General features: G+C 42.2%; 1 protein-coding gene across 3 annotated transcripts in view; it reads left to right on the top strand.

Annotated features, from left to right (window-relative positions):
* USP3 (ubiquitin specific peptidase 3) overlaps nt 1–22,615 on the top strand; it is an 89,536-nt gene extending 66,921 nt beyond the window's left edge. For all 3 annotated transcript variants that reach the window (XM_070577966.1, XM_070577971.1, XM_008528945.2), the window contains 4 exons: nt 15,574–15,692; nt 16,865–16,978; nt 17,136–17,203; nt 19,038–22,615. In XM_070577966.1, coding sequence (XP_070434067.1) covers nt 15,574–15,692; nt 16,865–16,978; nt 17,136–17,203; nt 19,038–19,203 — 467 coding nt within the window. In that variant the 3' untranslated portion in view covers nt 19,204–22,615. The remainder of the gene's footprint in view (nt 1–15,573; nt 15,693–16,864; nt 16,979–17,135; nt 17,204–19,037) is intronic.
* Nucleotides 22,616–24,909: the final 2,294 nt, after the last annotated feature.

Genomic DNA, 24,909 nt, shown 5'->3' with positions numbered 1-24,909 from the left:
CTCGTTATAGGGGAGATCTTTCTAAGTATATAACATCTGAAAAAATATTAAGTCTCACTTATATTCAAGAAAGTATAAGTAAAGCAAAATTGGTCAAAATGATAAAGATAAATAATATCCATTGTTAGTGAAAGTTTTGGAAAGTGGGTACTCTCACATGTTGTTAGGAGTATAAATTGCCACAGCTTTTAGAGGGTAGTGATCACCATTTTTAATGGGCATTTCCTTAGACATAGTAATTCCACTTGCAAATGTGGGCAATAACACATGTAAAAGATGTTCATTGAAGCATTCTTTGTTATTGCAAAAAATAAAAACTGTATGTCCACAAATAGGGCGTTGGTTTAATAAATCGTACTATGTAGCAGTAAAGAAAAAGTTGATCAATTGCCAGGCCACAGAAAGATAGCTACAAAATATTGTAGAGTAAAACACTATCCATGGAAGTGTGTATATAGAATGTCCATTTGTGTAAGAGAAAAAACATTCATGTGTGCATTAAAATTCTTGAGCAACATACTCCATCTGTTCACAGTGACTGTCTTAGAGGAGTGGGATTCAGGGAGAAATGGAACTGCGACTTATTTTTTCATGCTCTTTTATATTGTTTGAATTTTTTAAACCTATTGTGTCAACCTTTATAAGTATATATTTAGGGGGAATAAAACAAAATGTGCATTAATTTGCATACTTCCCAATTACTGCTTTGTTAAATTAAATTTATAAAGTGCATAAAGGTGATCTAATAACAAACCAGTTGTATTCCCTGCTCTCAAGAGGGATGCTATTTAACAGTTTATATAAATGTGGAAGACTGACGCTTGTGAAATATATGCCCTGAAAACTTTGAAAATCTTAGGAGTTTCAAAAAACCACCATGGGATATTTTTTTTTCTCATGAAATGCAATAAAGTACAAATGAAAAATTTAAGCAGCTTCCACAGATCCTTAATGAGAGCTGTGAAGGTAGGTAGAGAACAACAGAGCTGTGCTGGGAAGTGACTGCTCGTAGCTTGTCGACTGTTCACTGGCCGCGTGACTCACCTCCACGTATGAGCGCTGAGGTGAGATTCCTCCTCACGCTGCTGCAAAATGTTAAACTGCAGAACGTTTCAGGGTCATTCAGACTCTTCACATGATTAAAATGGCAGTTGTCAAGTCTGTGAATGTTAAGGATATGCTGGATGTAGGCAGTCTTCCTCTTAAAGAAATATGTTTGTGTTATATGTTTCATAATGGTTTTCCTTATTACCATGAAGGAAAATTCTTTGTATGTTCATTGTAGAATTTAGGGAAAATTCAAAAGAGCGTAAAGAGGAAAGTACGCATCCCTTATGAGCCTACTGTCCAGAAATACTGTGGTTAAGGGTATTTTTATTTAAAAACTGACTTAAAAGTTGTTATTCTAAAAGGGCAGCAGTTGGAACTTTAGAATTATCGTGGGTTATTTTTTATTTTAACCCAGAGAAACCATTACAAATAGGCACTAGGTTTTCAGGAGAGCTAAAGCAGCTTTTTAAAACCCATATGGAGGTGACTGGTGGTGAGGGTATTCCTCCACTAATCCAGCCAGGGTTCATAATGCTGCTGTTTTCTTCAGACACCCTGGAGGCTGCCCACGGGCACCGGCCTTCTGACCTGCTGCAGCTGTGACAGAGAGGCTGCCTCATTGTCTGCAGGACGGCAGCGGGGGTGGGGCTCCTGGGCCTGCTGCAGCAGCAGAGAGAGCTGTGGGAGCACAAAGGGGCCCCTAGAGGCAGTTGGGGCCACCATTTTTTTAACTGGGTGTTTGAAAAACCAGGCTAAGCTTGTATTGCTTGTTTATGACTCATCTAGTGGGGCTTTCATGTCTTCTGTTCCATTTTGGTTTATCACTTGGCCTCACAGGAGAAGGAGGGAGCTCTGCACTATCTTGTGCATAAATTGGCTGTGGGACCAGTTGGTGGTCACTGTGTAAGTTTAAGCCTCTCAAAAATGCAGGGAGGCAGAAAATGTTGGAAAGCAAGGAGATGCTAGGGGTAGGTGAAAAGAACATCATTTGTGTTGGGAAGAAGATGAGGACTGGAAGGCTGTTGAAGAGAGGGGCTTTGTTTTCAGAAAAAGAGCAGGGTGATGCAGCAGGTGCTGTGGAAAGCGCGTGGGGCCTCCTCCTAGAGAGAGGGCTGCCAGCGTGGCTGCAGAGGCGCCCACCAGTGTCGTGGCAAGGAGAAGAAACTGGAGAGCCATTCAGTGTTTCTGTGCATTTACATTTTGGTCTCAAAACTGCAACGAGTTGCTCTGAAATGTTATCTGATATATTCTTTCTTTGATAATCTCAACACTTTTAAAGGTATCAAATTCCTGAAATTAGATTCTAAATAATTACCAAAAGGAACTTACAATACCACCTACTAACTCGTTAGTTAAGCCCTCTGAATGACTGCGTGTTTCCATACTCAGAGGGGAGGCCCTTTCAGAACGGGGTCCACTGCAGGTTAAACAGGAAAAAAGGGCTTTCCCGCTGTCGAATCCTTTCTGCGTCTCCGTGTTGTGTGGCTGGGGAAACACGAGCAGCAGTGTCTTGCTGGTGAATCTTACAACCACCTGGTTAAAGGGATGGAGAGGCTGAGTGACAGAGCTTCTCAGTCATCATTTTTACCTGGCCTTTTTTCAAGCAGATAATGATTTTTATTTATAGTCATGTGCTGCATAATGACATTTCAGTCAACGACAGACTGCATATACGATGGTGGTCCCATAAGATTAGTACTATATAGCCTAGGTGTGTGGCAGGCTGTACCATCTAGGTTTGTGTAAGTGCGCTCTGTGATGTTCGCACAATGATGAAATTGCCTAATGATGCATTTCTCAGAATGTATCCCCATTATTAAGCAACGCATAACTGTATTAAAACAATTTTTTATGCTAGTAAAAATATAAACGAATTTACCATGTTAATTTAAGTGTACAATTCTATTTCCAGAACTTTTTTTTATCACCCAAACAGAAACTCTATACCAATTGAACAATAACTTCCATTCCTCCTCTCCCTCACCCTGGTAACCTCTGTTCTAATTTGCTTATTCTTGGTACTTCATATACGTGAAATACATACTCTTTTGTAACTAGCTTATTTCACACAGCACAATGTTTTCAAGGTTCATCCATCTTGTGGCATGTGTCAGAACTGCTTTCCTTTTTAAGGCTGACTAATATTCTATTATAAATATATACCACATCTGGTTACCCATTAATCTGTTGATGGACACTTGGGTTGCTTCCGCCTTTTGCCTGTTGTGCATAATGCTGCTATGAACGGAAGTGTACAAATATCTGTTGGAGTATCTGCTTTCACTTCTTTTGGGCGCATACCTGGCAGTGGTTGCTAGATCATAAAGGAATTCCTTTTGAGGAACTGCCAGACTGTTCTCCACAGCAGCTGCACCATTTTACATTCCCACCAGCAGTGCAACAGGGGTCTAATCTCTCCACATTCAAGCTCACACTTCTTGTTTTCCTTGTTTTTCTTTTTTAATAATAACCATCATAACGAATGTGAAGTGGTATCTCATTGTGGTTTGATTTGCATTTTCCTAATTATTAATGCTGTTGAGCATCTTTTCATGTGCTTATTGGCCATTTGTGTATCTTCTCTGGAAAAATGTCTACTCAAGTCCTTTGCCCATTTTTGAAGCAGCTGGTTTACTTTTGTTCTTGTTGAGTTGTGGGAATTCTTTAAATATCCTATTAATCCCTTATCAGAGACATGATTTGCAGATATTTTTCTCTCATTCTGTGGTTTGTGTATCAAAGGACACTCACAAGAGAGTGAAAATACAAAGTTTTGGGTTTTTTTAAATTTTTATTGAGTTGATAGGTTACAATCTTGTGAAATTTCAGTTGTACATTATTGTTTGTCAGTCGTGTTGTAGGTGCACCCCTGCACCCTTTGTGCCCACCTCCCACCCCACCTTTCCCCTGGTGATACACAAAGTTTTTAATTTTGACAAAGTCCAATTTATCTAATTTTCCTTTTGTTGCCTGTGCTTTTGGTGTCAAATCAAAGAAATCATTGCCAAGTACGTCATGAAGCTTTTCCCCTGTGTTTTCTTCTAAGAGTCTTATCTTTAGGTGTTTGATCCATTTTGAGTTAATTTTTATATATGGTATTAGGTAAGGATCCAGCTTCATTCTTTTGCATGCAGATATCCAGTTTTCCCAGCACCATTTGTTGAAAAGACTGTCCTTTCTCCATTGAATGGTCCTGTTGCTCTTGTCAAAAATCACTTGACCAGGGGCTGGCCCCATGGCTGAATGGTTAAGTTCGTGTGCTCTGCTTCAGCAGCCCAGAGTTTTGCCAGTTTGGATCCTGGGCACGGACATGGTACCGTTCATCAGGCCAACGAGTTCCACACAGCACAACCAGAAGGACCTACAGCTAGAATATACAACTATGTACTGGGGAGTTTGGGGAAAAGAAGAGAAAAAAAAAAGATTGGCAACAGATGTTAGCTTGGCTACCAATCTTTAAAAAAAAAAAATCAGTTGACCATATATTCAAGGGTTTATTTCTGGGCTCTCTATTCTATTCCACTGACCTGTATGTCTGTGTTTATGCTAGTACCACACTGTTTTGATTACTGTAGCTTTGTAGTAAGTTTTGAAATCAGAAAAGTGTGAGTCCTGCAACTTTGTTCTTTTTCTGGATTGTTTTGGCTATGCAGGATTCTTTGAGATTCCGTATGAATTTTAGAATGAACTTTTCTATTTCTGCCCAAAATGCCATTTGGATTTTGATAGGGATTGCAATGAAGCTGTGGATCGCTCTGGGTAGTATTGTCATGTTAACAATACTAAGTCTCCTAATCCATGTACATGGGTCTTTCCATTTACTTAAGTTTTCTTTCAGCAATGTTTTATAGTGTTCAGTGTACAAGTCTTTTGTCTCCTTGGTTAAATGTATTACTAAGTATTTTATTCTTGTTGATCTTATCATAAATGGAATTGTCCTATTTCCATTTTGGATTGTTCATTGTTAGTGTACAGAAACACAGCTGAGTTTTGTATGTTGATTTTGTATATTGCAACTTTGTCAAATTTGTTTATTAGTTCTAGCATTTTTTTTAATCTTTTGGGTTTTCTGCCTATAAGATCATGTCATCTGCGAACAGAGAGAATTTTACTTTTTCCTTTTCAATTTAGATGCCTTTTCTTTTTCCTGCCTAATTGCTCTGGCTAACACTTCCAATGCTGTGTTGAGTAGAAGTGGTGAAAGCAGGATCCTTGTCTTGTTTCTGATCTCAGGGAAAAAGCTTTCAACCTTTCACCATTGAGTATGATGTTTGCTGTGGGCTTTTTTATCATGTTGAAGAAATTGCCGCCTTTTCCTAGTTTGTGTTTAACATGCTGATTTTTAAAAGTGGAATAGTCTGTTTTTCTTTTCTAAATCTAATCTCCCACCCTCAAGGCTACACCTTTTTATATGATGCAACAAATACTTGCTGATGAAAGCTCCCATGATTTCAATTTCAGAGCTTACAGGCACCATAGCGATCAGTCTAAAGGGATTCATAGTACCAGCCAGTCAGTGGTGTAGTCAGTGCTTTTATAGCTAGAGATGTGGAATTTGGGAGGCCCCTGAGGACGCCACTGTAACTTGCAGGTTTGGGTTTAGTGTTTGAGATTTCCTTCAAGAAATATAAGTTGAAAAAGTATAGCCTTTCCTAGGAACCATCCTTGACATAAAATAACAAGTTGGCAATGTTGTATTCAGGAGATCCAGGACAAAGCTAAAGAGAGATGGGTCACGTTCACTGGAGGTTGGGAAAGACAAAAAAAAGAACTGAGAATTGAGTTGTGGGTAACAAGGGTGGGATGTACATTCCAGGTATTGGGATCAGGGAACAAAGGCATATTCAAGAGTGCATGGGGGGTTCTTGTTCAAGATGGCGACATAGGGAGATCCCGAGCTCACTTCCTCCCACAGACACACCGAATCTGTAGCTACATATGGAACAGTTTCTCTGAAGGAAACCTGAAACTAGCTGAGTGACTCCTGCACATTGGGTGAGCAAGAAGGAAACCATGCTGAAGCAGAGAGGAGGGGCTGAGACGCAGTCTTGCCATAAATCCACTCCTGGCACAGCAACCCACAATCAGGAGGGAATTCAAAACCTGGAGCTTGTCCCTGAGGAGTGAAGGGTTCACACTCCACTTTGGGCACCCGAGTAAGCTTCTGGCTTTGGAAACCAGTGGGGCTTGCGTCCACGAGACCCACGAGGCTGCAGCAAACTGAGAACCGGCTCTTACAGGGCTCTCACAGGGACTCACTTGCCCCTAGGGCCCAGCGCAGAAGCAGCGATGGAAAAGCACCCAGACTTTCTGTGAAAGAGGCTCATCTGCTAACCTGAAAGCGCCTGCATGAGGGGCAGGGACCTGCTGGGATACCCCCAGACGGAGGCTAGGGGGCGACATCTTTGTATTCTCCCTCTGCCGCGCTCCGGAGGGCAGGTGTCTCCCAGCGGGAGCTTTCACACGTGTCTGGAGGCCAGGGTCTCGTGTTCCTGGGCCCCATGGAACAGTGACCACTGGAGAGACAGTTCTTGGCAGGCTACCACCCCAGGGCACTGCACAGATAGCAGACTGAAACTCTCCCATCTTCCTGAGAAAGAGGCCTCTCTGCTTGTCCAGGTGCTTTGGCCAGAGGAGCAGGCTTCTCATCTGGCACACTTCTAGGGGCTTGTGGAGTTGGCCTCAGGGGACAGAGGCAGGTGGATGCAGCCTTTGCTGTCTCCCTCTGCCTTGCTGCAGAGAATGCCAGTACCTCCCAGAAAGGAGCTTATACCCTTGTCTGGCACCCCAGTTTTTGTGGCTGCCAGCGGGTACTTTTACATCACCTGGCTCTGGTGGCCAGTGGGGCTTACGCTCATGGGTCCTACAGAACCATAACCAACAGAGAAAGAGTTCTTAAACAGCTACCACCCTCAGGGCACAGCAAAAGGCAAGAGACCCAGGAGCCCAGTCTTTCTGTGAAAGTGACTATTAGCTTATGTCACAGCTGCAGCCTGAGGGGCCGGCTTCTAACTAATCACACATCTAAGGGCTGACTGCATGCCCTCTAGAGACCGCAGAGAGGGCGTGCACACACTGTCTTCCTGCTCTCCCTCTGCCACATCTCAAAGTGCCAGTATCTCTCAGATGGGAACTCCAAAACACATCTGGTACCCTGGTTTTTATGGCTGCTGCACAGGGGATGCCCCTGGTCACCTGACTCTGGTGACCAGTGGGGCTTGCATCCCTAGGTCCCTTGGGACTAACTCTTGGAGAGAGAGTTCTTGGCAGACTACCACCCCAGGGCACACACAGACTGCAGAGTGAAACACATCCCAAGTCTTTCTGTGCAAGAGGTCTATTTGCTCCAGGCTTGTCCTAGAGCTTCGGCCTGAGGGGCAGGCTTCAGGTTTGGCACACATCCTAGAGGCCTGGGGAGATGCTCTCAGGGAATGTAGGCTGGGGAACGCCATCTTTGAACTCTCCTTCTGCCCCACTACAGCTTAGCGGTATCTCCCAGAAAGGAGCTTATGCACTTACCTGGAGCCCCAATTTTTTCGACTGCCACCCAGGGGACATGTCCAGATCACCTAGCTCTGATGGCCAGTGGGGCTTACACTTGCAGTCCCTCAGGACTGTATTTACTTGCATACTTTAAAAGCTGCTGCCTGAGGGTCTGGCTTCCAATCAGCCTGAATCTAGGTACTGACTGAGATTTTCCCCTTTGGGACACATCCTTGACTACTGGGAGCTATTAAAAATAGGCTGCTTGAACAACCAAAAGGTTTGAGAGCCAACCAAGAGCTAGGGCAGAGTTGAATGAAAAGGTTCGTCTCCTATACAAGTCCACTTCTTCAAGACTGGGAGAGGTGGCTGTTTCATCTAATGCATAGAAACCAACAGAGAATCAGGCAAAATGAAGAAACAAAGGAATATAGTCCAAAGGAAAGAAAAAGATAAAACCTTAATGAAATGAAGATAAGTAATTTACCTGATAAGGAGTTCAAAGTAATGATCATAAAGATGCCAATCTCAGGAGAAGAATGGATGAACACAGTGAGACTTTCAAAGATTTTCTTTCACAGAGCTGAAGAATACAATAACCGAACTGAAAAAATACATTAGAGGGGTTCAACAGCACTTACATGAAGCAGAAGAAAGGATCAGTGAACTCAACGACAGGGCAGTGGAACTCACCCAATCAGAGCAGCAAGAAGAAAAAATAATGAAAAAAGTGAAGATAGCTTAAGGGACTTATGGGCCAACGTCAAGTGGACTAACATTCACATGATCCCAGAATGAGAAGAGAGGGAGAAAGAGGCAGAAAACGTATTTGAAGAAAAGGTAGCTGAAAACTTCCTTAACCTGGGGAAAGAAACAGACATCCAGATCCAGGAATCCCAGATAGTTCCAAATATGAGGAACCCAAAGAGACCTACACAAAGACACCTTATAATTAAAATGTCCAAAGTTAAAGACAAGGAGAGAATCTTAAAAGCAGCAAGAGAAAAAAACTTGTTACGTACAAAGGAACCTTCAGCAGAAACTTTGCAGGCCAGGAGGGAGTGGCATGATATATTCAAAGTGCTGAAAGAAAAAACTTCCAACTAAACTTCAATTCTGGATGATAACTTTGCCAGGTAAAGAATTTTCCAGACAAGCAAAAGCTAAAGGAGTTCATCACTACTAAACTGGCCTTACAAGAAATGTTAAAAAGACTTCAAGCTGAAAAGAAAAGGTGCTAATTAATAACAAGAAAACATATGAAAGTATAAATTTCACTGGTTAAAGGTAAATATATAGTAAAAGCAGTGGATTAATCACTTATAAAGCTAGTATGAAGGATAAAAGACAAAAGTAGTAAAAATAACTGTTACTACAGTTAGTTACAGGATACACAAGTTAAAAGATGTAAACTGTGACATAAAACATAAAATGAGGAGGATAAAAATGTAGAGCTTTAGATTGTGTTCAAACTTAAGTTATCAACTTAAAATAGACTAGTATAAGTTGTTATATGTAAGCCTCATGGCAACTACAAAGCAAAAACCTATAGTGATAGAGAAAAGATAATGAGAAAGGAATCTAAGCACACTACTAAAGAAAGTCATCAAAGCACAAAGGAAAAGAACAAGAGAAGAAGAAAGAAACAGAGAGGAACTAAAAAACAGCCAGCAAACAGTTAACAAAATGGTAATAAGTACATAACTGTCAATAATTACTTTAAGTGTAAATAGACTAAATTCTCCAACCCAAAGACATAGAGTGGCTGAATGGTAGAAAACAAGACCTATATGCTGCCTCCAAGAGACTCCCATCAGATGTAACGACACACACAGACTGAAAGTGAAGGGATGGAAAAACATACTCCATGCAAATGGAAACCAAAAGAAAGCTGGGGTAGCTATGCTTATATCAGAAAAAACAGACTTTAAAACAAAGACTGGAATAATAGACAAGTGCATTACATAATGATAAAGGGGTCAATCCAACAAGAGGCATAACATTTGTAAATATTTATGCACCCAACATAGGAGCATCTAAATATATAAAGCAAATATTAAAGGGAGAAATAGCAATACAATAATAGTAGGGAACTTTAGGGGCTGGCCCCGTGGCCGAGTGGTTAAGTTCACACGCTCTGCTTCGGCGGCCCAGGGTTTTGCCGGTTCAGATCCTGGGCGCAGACATGGCACCGCTCATCAAGCCATGCTGAGGCAGTGTCCCACATGCCACAACTAGAATGATACACAACTAACAATATACAACTATGTACCAGGGGGCTTTGGGGAAAAAATAAAATCTTTTTAAAAAAAATCTCCCAACAAACAAAATTCCAGAACCAGATGGCTTCACTGGTGAATTCTACCAGACATTCAAAGAAGAATTAATACCAATCCTCCTCAAACTCTTTGAAAACATAGAAGAGGAGGGAATGCTTCCCATCTCATTTTATGAGGCCAGAATTACCCCAAACCAGACAAGGACAACACAAGAAAAGCGAATTACAAGCCAGTATCCCTAGTGAATATAGATGCAAAAATCCTTAACAAAATATTAGCAAACTGAATTCAACAATACATTAAAAGGATTACACACGTGATCGAGGGGGATTTATCCTAGGGATGCAAGAATGGTTCAACATTCACAGATCAGTCAACGTGATACACCACATTAACAAAATGAAGGATAAAAATCATATTATCATCTCAACAGATGCAGAGAAAGCATTTGATAAAATTCAACATCCATTTATGATTAAAAACTCTCAACAAAGTGGGTTTAGAGAAAGGTCCTCAACATAATAAAGACAGCTAATGTCATTCCCACTGGTGAAAAGCTGAAAGCTTTTCCTCTAAGATCAGGAACAAGACAAGGATGCCCATTCTCACCACTTTTATTCAACATAGTATCGGATGTCCTAGCCAGAGCAATTAGGCAAGAAAAAGAAAGAAAAGGCATCCAAATTGGAAAGGAAGAAGAAAAACTGTCACTATTTGCAGATGACCTGACATTACATATAAAAAACCCTAAAGACTCCACCAACAAACTGTTTGAACTAATAAATGAATCCAGTAGAGTTGCAGGATAGAAAATCAATATACAAAAATCAGTTGCATCTCTATAATAATGAACTATCAGAAAGAGAAATTAAAACAATCACTTTTACAATTGCATCAAAAAGAATAAAATACCTAGGAATAAATTTAACTGACGTGAAAGACGTGAACACTGAAAACTGTAAGACATTGATAAAAGAAATTGAAGACGACACAAATAAATGGAAAGATGTTCTTGCTCATGGATTGGAAGAATATTGCTAAAGTGTCCATACTACCCAAAGCAATCTACATCTTCAGTGCAATCCCTATCAAAATTCCAATGGCATTTTTCAAAGAAATAGAACAAAGAATTTTAAAATTTGTGCAGAACCCCAAATACTCCAAATATCCTAAGCAATCTTAAGAAAGAACAAAAAAGCTGGAGGCTTCCTGCTCCCTGATTTCAAACTATATTACAGAGCTGTATTAATCAAAGCCGTATGGTATTGGCATAAAAACAGATGCATAGATCAATGGAATGGAATAGAGAGCCCAGAAATAAACCTACACAAATATGGTTAATTAATTTACAACAAAGGAGCCAAGAATATACAATGGGGAAAGGACAGTCTCTTCAATAAATAGTGTTGGGAAAACTGGACAGCCTCTTGCAAAAAATGAAAGTGGACTGCTTTCTTACACCATATTCAAAAGTTAACTCAAAATGGATTGAAGACTTGAACATAAGACCTGAAACCATCAAAGTCCTAGAAGAAAACATACGCAGTAAGCTCCTTGACATTGGTCTTAGCTATGATTTTTTGATTTGACACCAAAAGCAAAAATAAACAAATGGGAGTACATCAAACTTAAACGCTTCTTCAGGGCTGCCCTGTGCCCGAGTGGTTAAGTTAATGCAGTCTGCTTCGACGGCCCAGGGTTTCACTAGTTCGGATCCTGGGTGTGGACCTAGCACGGCTCGTGAAGCCACGCTCAGGTGGCGTCCCACACAGCAGCTAGAAGACCTGCAACTAGAATATACAACTACGTGCTGGGGGGCTTTGGAGAGAAAGAGAAAAATAAGAAAAAGCTTCTTCACAGCAAAGGAAACTATCAACAAAATGAAAAAGCAACCTACCAAATGAGAGAAAGTATTTGCAAATTGTATATTTGATAAGGTTAATATCCAAAATGTATAAAGAACTCATACAACCCAAATAGCAAAAAACCAAACAAGCTGATTAAAAAATGGGCAGAGGATCTGAATGGACATTTTTCCAAAGAAGACATACAGATGGCCAACAGGTACATGAAAAGATGCTCAACATCACTAATCATCAGGGAAACGCAAATCAAAACCACAATGAGGTATCATCTCACACTTGTTAGAAGGGCTGTTATCACAAAAAGATAAGAGATAACAAGTGTTGGCAAGGATGTGGAGAAAAGGGAACCCTTGTGCACTGGTGGTGGGAATGTAAATTGGTGCAGTCACTACAGAAAATAGTATGGAGGTTCCTCAAAAAATAAAAATAGAGCTACCATGTGATCCAGCAATTGCACTTCTAGGTATTCATCCGAAGAAAATAAAAATACTAACTTGAAAAGATATCTGCACCCCCATGTTCACTGCAGCATTATTTACAATAGTCAAGACATAGAAATAATGTAAGTGTCCATCAGTGGGTGAATGGATGAAGAAAATGTGGTGTGTGTGTGTATATATATGAAATATATGGAATATTATTCAGCCGTAAAAAGGAATGAGGGACTGGCCTGGTGGTGCAGCACTTAAGTTTGCACGTTCCACTTTGGTGGCCCAGGGTTCGCCGGTTTGGATCCCAGGTGTGGACCTACACACCGCTTATCAAGCCATGCTGTGGCAGGCATCCTACATATAAAGTAGAGGAAGATGGGCACGGATGTTAGCTCAGGGCCAGTCTTCCTCAGCAAAAAGAGGAGGATTGGCAGCAGATGTTATCTCAGGGCTAATCTTCCTCAAAAAAGAGAAAAAGAAAAGAATGAAATCCACCATTTGTGACAACATGGATGGACCTTGAAGGCATCATGCTAAGTGAAGTCAGACAGAGAAAGACAGATGCTGCATGATCTCACTTACACGTGGAATCTAAAACCACCCCTCCAAAACCCAAGCTCATAGAGAAAACAGATTGATGGTTGCCAGAGGCAGGGGTTGGGGTGGAAGAAATGGGTGAAGGGGGTCAAAAGGTACAAACTTGCACTTATAAAATAAATAAGTCATGGGGATGTAATATATAGCATAGCGACTATAGTTAATAATACTGTATTGCATTTTTTTTTTTTTTGAGGAAGATTAGCCCTGAGCTAACTGCTGACAATCCTCCTCTTTTTGCTGAGGAAGACTGGCCCTGAGCTAATGTCCGTGCCCATCTTCCTCCACTTTATATGTGGGGTGCCTACTCTAGCATGGCTTGCCATGTGGTTCCATGTCCGCACTTGGGATTCAAAGCGGCGAAACCCGGGCCACCGAAGTGGAACATGTGAACTTAACCGCTGCGCCACCAGGCTGGCCCCTGTATTGTATTTTTTGAAAGTTGCTAAGAGTAAATCTTAAAAGTCTCATCACAAGAAAAAAGTTTTTGTAAACAAGCGTAGTGACAGACGCTAAGTAGACTTACTGTGATCATTTTGTAATATATACAAACATTGAATCATTATGTTGTGCACCTGAAACTAATATAATGATGTATGTCAATTATACCTTAGTTAAAACAAAAAGAACCTATGGGCCCACGTGCCCCATACTGGCCTGTGCAGTACCCAGCCCACCCAGAAACCCTCCTAGAGCTGCCCACTCACTGCCCTGCAAGAGGCAGGCCTACCTCAAACACTGCGGCTTTGGCTCCAGACCACCACAATAAAGCGAGTCCCATGAATTTTTTGGTTTCCCAGTGCATATAAAAGTTATGTTCACACTACACTCTAGTCTGCTAAGTGTGCAATAGCATTATGTCTAAAAAAACGAATGTACATATCTGAAAAAATACTTTATTGCTGAAAAATGCTAACCATCACCTGAGCCTTCAGTGCGTCATAATCTTTTTTGCTGGTGGAGGGCGTGTAAACAACCCAATATCTGCAAAGTACGCTAAAACGAGGTGTGCCTGTTATTCTCTCCTGGAGGCCAAGGCTGACTGTGACCTGAACACTGCGTACAGAGACAGTATTGCTTTTCCTTATACAGCTAGGTTTGTGCTTGCCACCCAACTTTTCAAACTAAACATTATATTGTCTAGAGGTGCATGTATAGGGTCAGTCTATATAGACAAGCAAAGAAATGCTTTACACACGTCAGGATCATGGCTGCTTCGAGGGGGCTGATTGGTGACTGGGAGGAGGCGTACGGAAGCTCCTCACAGGGCTCCCGCACCTGCTGCCCACCGGACAACTCGAGCCGATGCCGTCACGTAAACTCTGGCTCCTCAAGTACTGGGGAGAAGCCATCTCTTTACCTGAGTAGTGGGTACAGAGGCATTCAGATTCTTCTTTAAAAAGAATGTATTATTAATTCTTTACGGAACAATGCATACATTTTAGATAGCCTTCTGCATATACAGGCATACCTTGGAGATATCACGGGTTCGGTTCCAGACCACTGCAATAAAGCAAATATTGCAATAAAGCAAGTCACACAAATTTTTTGGTTTTCCAGTACGTATACAAGTTATGTTTACACTATACTGTAGTCTATTAAGTGTGCAATAGCATTATGTCTAAAAAACAATGTACATACACCTTAACTAAAAAATACATCACTGCTAAAAAATACCCATCATCATCTGAAGCTTCAGTGAGCCGTAATCTTCTTGCCGGTGGAGGTCTTGTAAAAAACCACGCAATATCGGTGAAGCGCAGTAAAGCCAAGCGCAATCAAACAAGGTATGCCTGTAGTCCTGATCCCAGCAGGACTTTCAGGGGCTGTAAATATTTTGGGTTTTATAGCACATAGTCTGTGTCCCCACTAGTCAACTCTGCTGTTGTGTAAATGCAGCCACAGACAGTATATAAATGAATGGGTGTGTCTGTGTTCCAACAAAACTTTATTTACAAAACCAGGTGCTGTATTTGGCTTCGGGCTGCAGTTTACCAAACCCCAGATTACACAATTAAATCTTTAAAAGAAAAAAATGTCCCTGTGGTTTGTCCGGGGGATTGAGAGTAAAGTCTGGAACAAAGGATTCCTTGGGGGTATAGCAGGGAGGCCGGTGATGGAGCCTCCTGTGATCTTTTTTTTTCATATTGGCCCTAAGCTAATATCTGTTGCCAATCTTTTCTTTTTTTATTTTCTCCCCAAAGCCCCAGTACGCAGTTGTGTATCCTAGTTATAAGTCATTGTAGTTCTTCTGCGTGGGGTGCCGCCACAGCATGGCTTGATGAGCGGTACGTAGGTCTGTGCCCTGGATCTGAAGTGGCGAAACCCAGGCCACCACACTGGAGTGTGTGAATTTAACCAACTCGGCCATGGGACCAGCCCCCCATAATCTATTTTTTAATAAGTTAGGACTCTGAAAATGTTTGATCTAAATTTGCCTTTTTATGAACTTGGGGCTTCATCCTCTGTAATGTCAGATATTGAGAGAATATTGCTGTTCGAACTTTGATTTCATTAGGGAACCATTTTTATCAGAGTTATCCAGACTAATTCTTTCACTAATAATAGCAAACTCAACACCAATAATACCATTTGCCATTAAATGATTATTACCAGGTGTCAGAAGTGATGTCAGGCACTTTACACACATTATTTTATCTTCCTCACAACAGATCTTTAAAGTAGGTATTGTTATTTTTTGGTCTCTATTTTGCAACTGAGAAAGGCTGACTTTTCCAAGGTCATATAGGTAATAAAGCAGAGATTTGAGCCTGAGTTGTTCAGCTTCAAAGTCGTCTTTTCTCTACAGTACAGTGCCTCTATAAAAGGCATCCTTTTGTAATGCTGCCAAAATCAATTTGGTTTTAGATTGTCTTCGAAGTTTTACCGACTTAGAAGAACTTGATGAGACAGAGTTATATATGTGCCACAAATGCAAAAAGAAACAAAAGTCCACTAAAAAGTTTTGGATTCAAAAACTACCCAAGGTAAGTGTTGAGTTTCCAATTATAGTGCAATTTCGAGGGAAAAATTGCTTATGATTGATGAGAAGACAGATTGTTTTTGTAACTTCAGACTATGTGAATAAACCCTTTTGAGAACGCATGATTAAATGTGTCCTGATCATAATTTCTGGTGTGTGGAGGGGGCAGGTTTCCCACCACACCACCAACAAGCAGTGCTCCAACGCCAGCCGAGTGTCCTTCACTTCAGCTCCATTCTGACACTGTCTCCCTGGAGACAGCATCAGATTCCACAGGTTGAAGGCCCAGTCTCACAAAACCGCCCTCCACTTCAGAGGCCGGTTGCAAACCCAGCTTGTTACTTTATGCTCCTGACTGACAAACTATAGATTGGAGTTTCCCAGGACCCCCTCCTTGGACTTCAGATGCCAGTTGCAAGTCCAGGTTGGTGTCTGTAATTCTGACAGACTGGTTGTAAATCAGGAGTTCCCACTGGATTAATTCGCTAGAGTGGCTCTCAGAACTCTAGTTTACTCTAGTGAGTAAACAGAAAACCAGTTTACTCATTAGATTACCAATTTATTACAAAGAATATTAAAGGATACAAATCAGTCACCAGATGAAGAGATAGGTAGGGCGAGGTCCCAAACAAAAGGGCTTTGTCTGGCAGTGGAAGTGTTCTGGCTCCCCAGCCTGGAAGCTCTCCAAACCCTGTCCTTTTAGGTATTATGGAGACTTCATTACCTAGGCACGACTACTAAAATCACTGGCCATTGATTATCAATTTTCAGCCCCTCTCCCCTCCCCGGAGATGTAGTGGGGAGGTGGGACTCAGAGTTCCAACGCTCTAATCACTTGGTTGGTTCTCCTGGCAGCCAGCCCCATTCCTTAGATGTGGTCCAAAAGTCAGCTCATTAACATAACAAAAGACACTTTTATTGCTCTCCTCACTTAGGAAATTCTGAGGGTTTAGGAGCTCAGTGGCAGAAATGGGGACAAAGGCCAAATATATATTTCGTATTATAAATCACAATATCACAATAAGGTATTTGTGGAAGAAAGCAGTATCAAGGATCAAAAAGAAAAACTGATAGGCCACCTAAAATATTTGAGAGACGTTAGTACCAAGTAGTTAATTTTGACTGAAAGACAAATTAGGTGTTTGTTTACAATCTTTGTCCTTCTCTCTCATCCAGGTGCTATGCTTACATTTGAAAAGGTTTCACTGGACAGCCTATTTAAGAAACAAAGTTGATACATATGTAGAATTTCCACTGAGAGGCCTAGACATGAAATGCTACTTACTAGAGGTAAGATTATTACCTTTATTAGAATGGTGCAAAGATGGCTCATGTAAAATTAAGCTCACAGGGAGAGGGTAGAGGTCCTTGAGGTAGGAGGTACTAATGTCATTGATCGCTGGTCCTAACTCAGCCTTGGGATGCTTTCTCCTCCCTTGTTCTGTAGCCTGAGAACAGCGGCCCGGAGAACTGCCTGTACGACCTCGCTGCCGTGGTGGTGCACCATGGTTCCGGGTGAGTAAGTCAGCAGGCTTCTCGTGGGTGGGCACAGCACAGTGAAGACCTGCAGTTTTGCACCATTCTTGATAATTCTCCCTAACAAATGAGGTCAGATGCATTAAAGTGGGTAAAGTAGAACTTTCCTTCAACCTTGGTGCCAAAGAAGATTCCTGAGAGGATGTTGTGAAGCGTGAAGAGACGACACGAAAGCAAGATGGAGAATGGTTCATTTGAGGCCAGCACGCAGAACCCAATTTACTTGTCCACAAAATCCTGAGCAGTCTTTACTCGAAAGTTGTTTATTTCCTTTGCCAATTGATATTTAAATCGAGGAAGAATGGGAATTTATTTGGAATAATTTACTTCATGTCATCTACTTTAAAGATTCATTTTTTATTTGGTTGAATAACATTCTTGATTACTTTTTTCCTGAAAGTTTGTACTAAGGATATATACCTTCTGATTTCTGGCCTGAGAATGGCTAATTTTACCTTCAAAGGTGGACTACTATACTTGAAGAAACCACTGTCCATGTCGAAAATCCTTTTCCCTCAGAACTTTGTAGACGTTGCCCCATTGGCTTCACCACGCATAGAGTTATCGATGACAAGGCCACTACCAGTCTGACTATCACTCCTTTATAGGCAACCTGTTTGTTTCCCTGTGGAAGGTTGCAGGATCCTCTGTCTTTGGACTTAAGAAATTACATCAGATGTCTTCCTGCTTGCACGTTGATAGGGACACTTTTAGTCTGGTGTCTTCAGCTCATGGAAATGTTTATTTGTTCCACCCCATTCTCTATTGGCTCTTCTGGAACCCCTATTAGAAGTATAGTGAATTTCCTGGATCTATCTTTCACACATTTTAACTATTCTTTAATAGTTAATTTCCATCTCTTTGTTTCTGAAGACTGCTATGGCCTATTTTTCCAAATCACCAATTTGGGTTTCATCTGTATCCAAATTGAAGATTAGCTCCTCCATAAAATTTTTATATTGTGGCCATTACATATTTCTGATAACTGTTTTTCATAACAGCCTATTCTTGTTTGATGGTTGCAGTATCTTCTAGAAACCATTGATACTAATTAGAATTTTTAAAGTTCTCTCTGGTTTTCTGCATTAAGTTGCTCAGTGGTTAATTATTTCTTCTTCCTGCACTTCTCTTTCATGCTATTTTTCTCCCTTCAAGAATTGGTTGATTTTTGGTTGTTTATTCAGAATCATGATAAATGAAAGATGAGATCGATCATTATTGGTAAATGGTAAGGTCCATCTAGCAGTTATAAAGGTCTCTGTTCGACGTGCAGGTTTTTCTCCTGCCTGGGAGGCCTGACTTTAGGGCTCCATGTGTGAGGGGGTGGGGCACGCTGACAGAGAAAAGTCCTCCATGGCAAAAGTAGGGGGGAAGGCACTTCCCCAGAAGCAGAGAACTTTCTTAAGCTCAGGTTTTTCTTACCTCAGATGGGAAGTTTGGTCCTCGATTTTCCCTGTTGCCATAGGCCTTGACCTATCCTTGTTAGGTTGAGGGTTCCTTAGGTGTTTGGTTTCTCCATTAATCCGGTGCCATGTGAACACTACTTTATGAGTTCTAGAAAATCCTCAGTTTCTGGTCAGTCGATGGCACTCGTCCCTGTTTTCCAGTGTCAGTATATTTCTTGTCATTTCAGTGGGTTTTGAGGAGAAAACGCATGTGAGCTCAATCAGCCATCTTAAACCACAAGTCTCAAGGATTTATTAATTACAATAATTATTAAAACTTATTGTATATCCAACAAATTATATGGTTGCATAGATCCTTTTGTGATTTCTGTAGTCTTTTTCCTCGATCTTTTGACTTTTTCTTACAGGGTCGGTTCTGGACATTACACAGCATATGCAACTCACGAAGGTCGCTGGTTCCATTTCAATGACAGTACTGTAACACTGACTGATGAAGACACCGTTGTGAAGGCAAAGGCCTACATCCTGTTTTATGTGGAACGTCAGGCCAAAGCTGGATCCGATAAACTTTAATACCTCCTCTAAATCATTATTTGTCAACTATGCCGGACAAACATTTCCAATTTTCCATAAATACTTGATCCAAGATTTAATTTCATTATGCACTTTTCAATTTCCTATTTTGGGTTTAGTTTTATTTTGTCAATGGTAGTGACTTATTGAAGATGGGCACCAACTAATTTTTTTTTAGTTCTACCAGGAAACCTCAGCAGATATTTTGATTTGCTGCTTTAGTTGTAATAATTCAGTTTTTTATGTAGTTTGAAGAACTTAGTTCTATTTGACTTTTTATATTAGTCTTCAGTTCTCACTTCGAGGCACATTTGCATCACTGCTTCGTTACTCTCACGTGCTGGAAGCAGGCTGCGCTCCCGAGTGTGGCGAGCGCCGTGCTGTCTGCGCCTTCCACGGCTTCATGGAGATGAGGCGGCTCCAAATCAAGGATCATGTGTACACGCGATTTCAGCGACTGCTCAGTAATCATTCTTTTTGCTTGTAAAAGGTAACTGAGAGGGCGTCTGTAAGTAGACCAGGTAATTGCTGCTCTTGGTGTCTCTCAAGGTTGCTGTTTATCAGCACTAAGTCAATAAATTTGTTGGGTCAGTTGTACCTGTACTGCAAATCCAAAAATTACTCTATTTGTCGGTTTTTTTTTGGTTTTGGGATATTTTTTGTTTGTTTGTGTTTTCCTGGAGGAGATAGGAGTACAGAAAAGTCCAAATAAGAACAAATACATTTAATGTTTAAGAAAGTCTGTGACTCAGCTACCTGGTATAGGTGTTATCCAGTGAGATGAAACCATAACTTGTGTTTGCCATTTCGAATCAGCATCTGACTCCCCCTCTAGCTGTGGCCCCAGGAAGAGCTGCATGCTCACGTTAGTCTTCTTATCCGCCTGGCCATCTGAGGCTGAGCTGTAAGCTCCAGAGCTGACTCTGACCATCACCTACACTTGAAGTAACACTGTGGGGTCTGCTTCTCAGAAGGAAATTCAAGTCTTTGCTACTCTGGGTTTTAACAACTCTCACTGGCCCATCCTGATAGTAGAGCAAGGTGAAAATATTCTCACTTGGATAAGTAGAGTTTCTATTCGTGAGTTTAGTAGTCTTTGTTTTAAAATTGTTTTCAAGAAAAATAGGTACAAGTGCTATTTAGATTGAACTCAAATTGAAATTTGGAACCAGAATCCCAGCTAAACAAGGTAATTGTGATTTCTGCAAGTGTTCCAAGCCAGTCTGTTGATTTGGGGGGATGGTGGCATTAGTTGAAAATTATTGAGAGAAGGAACTCCAAAATAGGCCTGTAAGCCTGGGACCATGCACTGTTCTCATGTTCCAATCATTATTTTCCTTCCTTCTCAATTCAAGGGGCAGAATGTATTTCATGTTAAGCCAGCCAACCAGGCTTTTTGGTAATCTTATCTTTTATATTAAAAGGAAAGATGGTCAAGTTTTTTTAAGAGTGTGAATGTAAAACAAAGCCTAGTGGCTGTCCTCCTAGGTCGGATATTTGAAGTTGCAAGAGCAGATGTGGTTCTATTGCCACTTTAATATTAGCTGGATAAATCCCACACTTTCTCAGAGCAGAAAACAACTGCTAAACACTTCAACATGACTAGGAGTAAATTGCAATTATGTCTAAACTTGTAATATCCAATATGGCGGTCACTAGCCACATGGGGTTATTTAAATTTTAATTAAAATTAAATTAAAAACTCAGTTCTTCAGTCACACTAGCCACATTTCAAGTGCTTGGCAGCCACACGTGGCATAGGACTGCGCAGGTCTGGGGCAGTTCCATCAATGTGTAGAGTTCTCCTGGACAGCACTGGTCTAAATTTTCACTCCAGAGAAAAAAGCTTTGCCGTCATGTTTAGTTAGGTCTTACAGCTAAGAAACAGGGTCTAGAAGATAATTAAGAGGGAAAAATGGTATTTAAAATAGTTTACAATGCTAAATTGCATTAGGTTGACTCGTGAAATTGTGATATTTGACTGTTTTTGATCTACGAAACTGACAGTTTCACATAATTTGATCTAACATATCAATACATTAACACCACATGTAATTGAACTTGAAATGTGCATCTCCTTTGATCTATCTCTGAACCCAGGCTCTTTTGCTTAGAAGGTACACAGCTGTAACTTCTGACATCTGCATTTGGATCGTTAGTCTCTGAATGGGCAGCTGTTATGACTGCAACAGTCGAGCCTTGGGCAGTGTTGATGCTGGAGAAAAGCTGTCTTTATATACCAAATGGAACTAGCAACAGACAGACCACTTTGTTGGGGAAAGTGATGCTCAGAGAGGCAACACGGTTGGCTTAAGAGATGAACACATCTCCTGTTTGAATTTTTGTAGTGTTTTTATTGCTTGATTTTACTTAACAGAAACCTTTGAATGAAATCACGAAGGCTCTTTGGAAAAGTGACTGGATCCCTTTGAATTGTGCACTTGAACACCGGAGACGTAAATGTGCCTATTTGTATTTTAAAAATTTAACTGTGTAGCCTTCCCACACCTACTTTAAAAGCTGATCTTTTTGTGCTCTTCAGGGCTCTTCCCTCGTGCCATGTTGTCTCTAGCATCTGTGTGGCTTCTCACTCAGAGAGCTTATGCTGAGGCGGGGCCTCATGCCAAGTCACATAGCTCCTTGGAACAAGGAAACTTTCTCAGAAGTCCTCCCACACAGGTGGGTGACAGAAACAGTTTGTGGCAACACAAATCTCTCTCCATGGTGGAGAAACCTTTGCTTATCCACTGTATTCTACTCAGTGTTGAGCGATGACAGCTGTAACAGAATTAAACCAGGAGAGTGTGCTGGCCCTGGTCAAGTGTTAAATGTGTATCTCACCTGTGGAACCTACTCAGCAGCTTGGTTTCCGGGGTTGGGGACATATTTATTGTTAAAACCAAACCTCTCCTTCGTTGGTTTAGTGTGTGTAATAAGTCTACTTAGATATGCTTATCCCACTTCCACCTCCACCGTTCCCTGAGCTCTCTCACATACCCTCTCTTGCTGAAGTGGCCTCTTCACTTGGGCCCTGGAAAAGCTCATGAGCAGAGTCTGTTCCTGCAGCCAGGGCACTGGTCCCAGGTGACTGGAGTGTAGCCACAGGAACACGTCCACAGCACAGGAAGAGGTGGGTGTGTGGCGGTGTCATGCGTAGGCCGAGGTCTCTGCCTCACCTCACTGGGTGCGGCACCTCCGCCCTCAGGTCTGCTGTGCTGGGCCCCAGGTGGCCCTCCCCGAGTGTTGGTTGTGCTGTGATGTGATCATTTGCCATTAAAACCTAGTTTGTTTGCTGCTGAGAGGATTAACTGTGCAAGCGACTGATTTCACTTAAGTTGTAATCACATCCCCTTTCTGCTTCACCAACCTGAACTGTTTTATGGAAAGTATCATTAAAGGTCTGGTCTCTTTCCTTTTGACTATTATTTCTGAACACCTTTCAGTGGAGCCAAGTAAATGATGACGTACTGGCTCAAGCCCTGGACCTTCTCCGTCAGGAGGCAGTAAGTTCTTAGAGTGCTCACCACCTGGGGCTGCTGGCGTAGGGGCGGGCTGAACTGACCCACGGGGCCGAGGGTGGCGGGGCAGATGCTCTAGGGCCTGCAGTCAGGAGCCTGAGTGAAATCAGCCCGTCCACCTGTGACTGCAGATCCTATAAAGATGAGGTCCGCGTCCTCCTTCAGGCTAGACTCTACCCTGAGCAACCAGATTTTGGGCTCTGAGTAAAGGATACTCGACATCTTTTAAAGTAAAACAGGCAAATAAGTGCTGTTGTTAAAAAAAATAAATATTCTGCTTTACGGTAAGCTCCTGTACACTATTCTGCCCCCACGTCCCCTGCAAACAGAATAAAACAAGAACCACCTGTGTCCACACTCATGGTTTTCCTGTTCCTATCAGTCTTCTAAAGTTGAAGACAGAGGCGCCTGTACCCCAAATGGTTTTGCCTCCAGGTCCTGAGTTGCACGTTCCCTTTGGCAGCTGTGCTGGTCAGAGGCTGTGCAGCTGCTGCTGCAGCCAAGGAGCTGCGCTCCAGAGACAAAAGGGAGCAGCTGCCGTCATCAGCACCGCGCCCTGCAGGCCACGTGGGCCACCCTGCGTTCCGGGAGGCCTCCTCCAGCCCACCCGGAGCAGCAGGGCGGCCCGTGGCTCACTGTTCACCCTGCCAGGCCTTTGCTGTCCCAGCAGGGCTGTATGAGTGCAGCTTGGAGGCCACAAGGAACCAAAATGACTCTTCCCAGCGGCCAGCGAGCCAGGGCTCAGCCCTCTGAAAAGCATCGGTTTGGAAAGGATCTTGGAGGGAAAGTGGAGATAACGGACTTTCTATTAAACCCGTCTATGGTGCTGTGTGCTCCTTTGAGTGGAGAAGTACAACCAGCCCAGAGAGGGGCTTCCTGTCGGCTGTAATTCTGAACAATTAACATGATTCGTTTAAAATATTAGCAGTAGCTAGTTACCCTTTCCTTGAGAAATCCTTCCTTTTAGCGGTTTCTTGGTTTATGTTTTTTTTTAAGAGAAGTCACCCCTTGCACTTCACCTTGGCGGTGGTGGAGTAATCGAGGCACAGAGGATGGCTGAGACGGCTTCTCAGAGGAATGGGGCTGGCGAGAACAGCGACTGTCTCCTTGGCTGCATTCTGCTTGTAAAGGCAAAGCGTGCCAGCCTGACCAAGCCTTCGTTCCAGAAGAGGGCCCAGCAGAGACACTTATTTGTGTTACTCCACACAACTGGAAGACAGAGTATTCCCGTTCCTTCCAGTTCCACTGAAATGGGTGAACGAGCCAAGGTGAGCACTGAGGTGCTGCTCCCGGGCTGGCGGAGGAAAGCTGCTGCTGGTGCGCGGCAGACTGTCAGCGGCCCGCGAACAAACCAACCAGTTACAGAGCTCGGAATTCACAGTAGGGCTGTGGTAGGACCGGCAGGGAAGTATTGCAAAATAGATCCACTGCGCCTGGCCTGCCGAGCAATCTCCATTTCTTTGGGAAGGGAGAACAACGGATCGTACCTGCAGGGTGGGGGGCAGGGGTGGCAGTGGAACTGAAGGTACCCACAAACAGGAGGGCTTAAAGGGCAAGCTGACACTAAAATACTTAAATAACTTAGAGTTGTTTCAAGCGGTTTTATATTAAAAGCCACCTCTTCCATCCTGACGTTCTGGGGAAATACAGGCTAGATAAAGCAGGAGACATAACTGGAAAAAATTTTAAAGCCAAGTAAACTTAAGTTTAAAACCCAACACACACATACACACAGAAGCAGCTTGGAAAGAAAAGCTACTTAGGATCTTTTATGAAACAACTCAGAGTAAAAATAGAGCCCGTTGGGAGGCCAAGGAAATCCCGTTGCCTGGTGGAGGGCAGGGGATTTGCAGGTGCTTCAGCCTGGCCTGGAAACCATCACTACTGAGCAGAGAGAACAGAGAGGCCTCACGTGTGCTGTCTGCTTGCAGCTCTGAAAACAAAACCATACCCTGAGCCCTTTAGAGACAACAGGCTTCTTCCTACTTAGAGGGGAGGCAGAAGACTCAGATGGATGTACTAGAAAATGAAAACAGTTACCATTTACTATCAGAGTCCCTCCCAGGGAGTAGACTGCACGCCCAGACAGAGGTCGTCTGGTCTGGCCAGCCACCTTGAAGGAAAATGCCTCGGGAAAAGCCTAAAGAGCTCTCTGCTAAACACTATTGTCAGCTAAAAGGAAAAGAAA

Source organism: Equus przewalskii, chromosome 1, assembly GCF_037783145.1.
Source record: "Equus przewalskii isolate Varuska chromosome 1, EquPr2, whole genome shotgun sequence".
In the NCBI taxonomy this organism is placed as follows: domain Eukaryota; kingdom Metazoa; phylum Chordata; class Mammalia; order Perissodactyla; family Equidae; genus Equus; species Equus przewalskii.
The sequence above is the reverse complement of the archived record's forward strand: the minus strand, read 5'-3'. Positions and strand labels throughout refer to the sequence as shown.